Here is a 4423-nt window from a genome sequence, read left to right on the forward strand (position 1 = left end):
TGTCCCCTCAGTGTCCCCTCAGTGTCCCCTCAGTGTCCCCAATGTCCCCTCAGTGTCCCTTCAGTGTCCCCTCAGGGTCCCCAATGTCCCCTCAGGGTCCCCTCAGTGTCCCCAGGGTCCCGGGGTGGCCCTGGGGGTGACAGCGCTGTCCCCAAGCGCTGGCACAGGGACACTGAGGGGAGAGCTGGGGATGGCCCCGAGCGACGGCTGGGGACAGCGGGGACACTGAGGGGACACTGAGGGGACACTGAGGGGACAGCGGGGACATTGGGGACACTGAGGGGACATGAGGGGACATTGAGGGGACACTGAGGGGACATTGGGGACACTGAGGGACAATGAAGGGACACTGGGGACACTGGGTGACACTAGCCTGGGGGTGACAGCGCTGTCCCCAAGCGCTGGCACAGGGACACTGAGGGGAGAGCTGGGGATGGCCCCGAGCGACGGCAGGGGACAGCGGGGACACTGAGGGGACACTGAGGGGACACTGAGGGGACAGCGGGGACATTGGGGACACTGAGGGGACATGAGGGGACATTGAGGGGACACTGAGGGGACATTGGGGACACTGAGGGACAATGAAGGGACACTGGGGACACTGGGTGACACTAGTGTGGCACTGGGGGACACTGGGGGGACAGTGGGGTGGCACTGAGGGACACTGGGGGCACATTTGGGACACTGAGGGGACACTGGGGGTGGCACTGGGGACACTGGGGAGGGGCGGGGGCCCCAGGGGGACCCGGGGGTGGCACCGGGCGTGTCCCCAGCGCCCCGGGGCCGCCCCCACGGGTGGCCCTGTCCCTCTGTGTCCCCCCCTGTCCCTCTGTGTCCCCTGGGGGGGGTCACCCTCCCCCCTCCCCCCGCAATGACGTCACTGCGCAGCCGCGCCCCTCCCCCAGCCCAGCTGCCGGCCCAGGTGTCCGGGGGGGAGGGGCGGGGGCCCCAGGGTGCCACCAGCTGTTCCCGGTGTCCCCAGTGTCCCCTCCGTGTCCCCGGGGGGGCGTGGCCGCACGGAAAGGGGCGTGGTCTCGCGGAAGGAGGCGTGGCCTCGCAGTCAGAGCCACGCCCCCGCGCGCTTTACGGCCGCTCCCCGGCGGTGTCGCGCTTTACGGCGGGTTCACGGCGGTGTCGCGCGGAGCAGCCGGAGGCTCCCAGGTCGGTCCCGGGGTTTTGGGGGGTCCTGAGGGGTCCTGAGGGGTTCTGGGGGGTTCTGAGGGGTTCTGGGGGTCCCTCCCTGCCCCGAGGGCACCGGCAGCGCCTCCGCCGTGCCCCCGGCCCCTCCGCGCCGCCCCCGCTCCTCCCCTGGGCCTTCCCGCATCGCCCGAGCGCTGCGGCGGGACCGGGACCCTCAGAGACCCCCGGGAGACCCCTCAGAGACCTCGAGAGACCCCCGGGACCCTCGGAGACCCCGAGAGACCCCCCGAGAGACACCCGGGACCCTCAGAGACCCCCGAGAGATACCCGGGACCCCTCCCGAGAGACACCCCGAGAGACACCCCGAGAGATAACCGGGACCCTCAGAGACCCCGAGAGATACCCAGGACCCTCAGAGACCCCGAGAGACACCCGAGACCCTCAGAGACCCCCCGAGAGACACCCGGGACCCTCAGAGACCCCTAGAGATACTCGGGACCCTCAGAGACCCCCAAACAGCCCGGGACCCCTCAGAGACCCCCGAGAGACACCCGGGACCCTCAGAGACCCCTAGAGATACTCGGGACCCTCAGAGACCCCCAAACAGCCCGGGACCCCTCAGATCAGAGCCCCCCAAACAGCCCGGGACCCCTCAAAGACCCCCCCAGCGGCCCCTCGGGATCTCCCCCGGCCCCATCCGGCCCCTCAGACCCGACTTAAGCCCCCTCAGATCCTCCCTGACCCCCTCAGAGCCCCACTAAAGCCCTTGAGACCCCCCCCGACCCTAAACCCCCTCAGACCCCTCTCCAGGCCCGCCCTGACCCCCGTCTCTCCCGCAGGCCGCCATGGACTCGCGTTTCACGCGCGGCAAGTCGCCGGTGCTGGAGCGGGCGCTGGGCCGGCCGCGCTCCGAGCTGTCGCTGGCCGCCTTCGCGCTGCTCTTCTCGGAGCTGGTGCAGTACTGCCAGCGCCGCGTGGCCTCGGTGGCCGAGCTGCAGGCCCGCCTGGCCCAGCTGGGCCACCACGTGGGGCAGCGGGCCCTGGACGCGCTGGTGGCCCGCGAGCGGCCGGGCCGGCGCGAGACCAAGGTGCTGGGGGTGCTGCTCTTCGTCAAGGGCCCGCTGTGGCGGGCGCTGTTCGGGCGCGAGGCCGACAAGCTGGAGCAGGCCAACGACGACGAGCGCACGTTCTACGTGATCGAGAGGGAGCCCGTGGTGAACACGTTCGTGTCGGTGCCGCGCGAGAACAGCTCGCTGAACTGCGCCGCCTTCGCCGCCGGGCTGCTGGAGGCCGTGCTGGGCGCCGCCGGCTTCCCCGCCCGCGTCAGCGCCCACTGGCACAAGTCAGACCCTCCCTAAACCACCTCAGACCCTCTTTAAACCCCCTCAGAGCCCCTCTAACCCTGCCTAGCCCCCCCTCAATGCCTTCAATCCCTCTCTGAACCCCTTCGAAGCCCCCTCAGACCTGCCCTAAACCTCCCCAAACCCTCCCCAAACCCCCTCAGACCCTCCCTAAACCCCCTCAGACCCTCCCTAAACCCCCTCAGACCGACCCTAAACCCCCTCAGACCCCTCTCCAGGCCCGCCCTGACCCCCGTCTCTCCCGCAGGCCGCCATGGACTCGCGTTTCACGCGCGGCAAGTCGCCGGTGCTGGAGCGGGCGCTGGGCCGGCCGCGCTCCGAGCTGTCGCTGGCCGCCTTCGCGCTGCTCTTCTCGGAGCTGGTGCAGTACTGCCAGCGCCGCGTGGCCTCGGTGGCCGAGCTGCAGGCCCGCCTGGCCCAGCTGGGCCACCACGTGGGGCAGCGGGCCCTGGACGCGCTGGTGGCCCGCGAGCGGCCGGGCCGGCGCGAGACCAAGGTGCTGGGGGTGCTGCTCTTCGTCAAGGGCCCGCTGTGGCGGGCGCTGTTCGGGCGCGAGGCCGACAAGCTGGAGCAGGCCAACGACGACGAGCGCACGTTCTACGTGATCGAGAGGGAGCCCGTGGTGAACACGTTCGTGTCGGTGCCGCGCGAGAACAGCTCGCTGAACTGCGCCGCCTTCGCCGCCGGGCTGCTGGAGGCCGTGCTGGGCGCCGCCGGCTTCCCCGCCCGCGTCAGCGCCCACTGGCACAAGGGCACCACGCTCATGATCAAGTTCGACGAGGCCGTGATCGCCCGCGACAAGAGCCTGGAGGGACGCTGAGGCACTGGGACATGGGGTGGGGACAGCCTGGAGGGACGCTGAGGCACTGGGACATGGGGACATGGGGTGGGGACGTGGGGACATGGGGTGGGGACAGCTTGGAGGGATGCTGAGACACTGGGACACGGGGACATGGGGTGGGGACACCCTGCAGAGGTGCTGAGATGAGGGGACACATGGGGACTTGGGGGTGGGAGGGACAGGGACAGCCTGGAGGGACGCTGAGACACGGGGGGACATGAGGACATGAGGGTGGGAGGGATGGGGACAGCCTGGGGACAGGGCACTGAGGGATGGGGACAGCCTGTGAGAGGGTTGGGGACACGGGGGTGAGGTGGGGGGACAGCCTGGAGGGACTCTTGAGACACGGGGGACATGGGGACGTGAGGTGGGGACAGCCTGGAGACGGGCACTGAGACACAGGGACACAGGGACATGGGGTTGGGACATCATGAGACAGGGCTGTGAGGGACAGGGACAGCCTGGAGAGGGACAGGGACAGCACAGCCTTGTCACAGTGCCATGGGGACACAGGGGACAGTCTGGAGGGGGACAGGGACACCACAGCCTTGTCACAGTGCCATGGGGACACGGGACAGGGCAGTGAGGGACAGTCTGGAGGGGGACAGGGACACCACAGCCTTGTCACACAGTGTCACAGGGACACGGGACAGGGCAGTGAGGGACAGTCTGGAGGGGGACAGGGACACCACAGCCTTGTCACAGTGTCACAGGGACACGGGACAGGGCTGTGAGGGACAGGGCAGTGACAGAGGGGACAGAACCTGGAGAGGGACAGGGACACTGTGGCCTTGTCACACAGCTGTGAGGGACACAGAGCTTGGAGAGGGACAGGGACATGGGGACAGGGACACGGGCTGCAGGAGCAGAGCAGTGGCCTGCACCCTCATGGACACGGGCTGCAGGAACAGAGCAGTGGCCTGCACCCTCATGGACATGGGCTGCAGGAACAGAGCAGTGGCCTGCACCCTCATGAAGAAGGGCTGCAGGAACAGAGCAGTGGCCTGCACCCTCATGGACACGGGCTGCAGGAACAGAGCAGTGGCCTGCACCCTCATGGACATGGGCTGCAGGAACAGAG

General features: G+C 69.1%; 1 protein-coding gene across 2 annotated transcripts in view; it reads left to right on the plus strand.

The window, feature by feature from the left end:
- The first annotated feature begins 992 nt into the window (after window positions 1–992).
- TRAPPC5 (trafficking protein particle complex subunit 5) overlaps window positions 993–4423 on the plus strand; it is a 5550-nt gene continuing 2119 nt past the window's right edge. The window contains exons 1-3 of one of the 2 annotated variants that reach the window (XM_039728826.1): window positions 993–1161; window positions 1980–2482; window positions 3252–3337. In XM_039728826.1, the coding sequence (XP_039584760.1) occupies window positions 1986–2482; window positions 3252–3321 (567 nt within the window). In that variant the 5' untranslated portion in view covers window positions 993–1161; window positions 1980–1985 and the 3' untranslated portion in view covers window positions 3322–3337. Of the gene's footprint in view, window positions 1162–1979; window positions 2483–2703; window positions 3338–4423 lie in introns of those variants that run through there. The other variant, XM_039728827.1, reaches the window with a different exon arrangement.

Source organism: Passer montanus, unplaced genomic scaffold (genome assembly GCF_014805655.1).
Source record: "Passer montanus isolate IOZ18808 unplaced genomic scaffold, ASM1480565v1 scaffold661, whole genome shotgun sequence".
NCBI classification, from domain to species: Eukaryota; Metazoa; Chordata; class Aves; order Passeriformes; family Passeridae; genus Passer; species Passer montanus.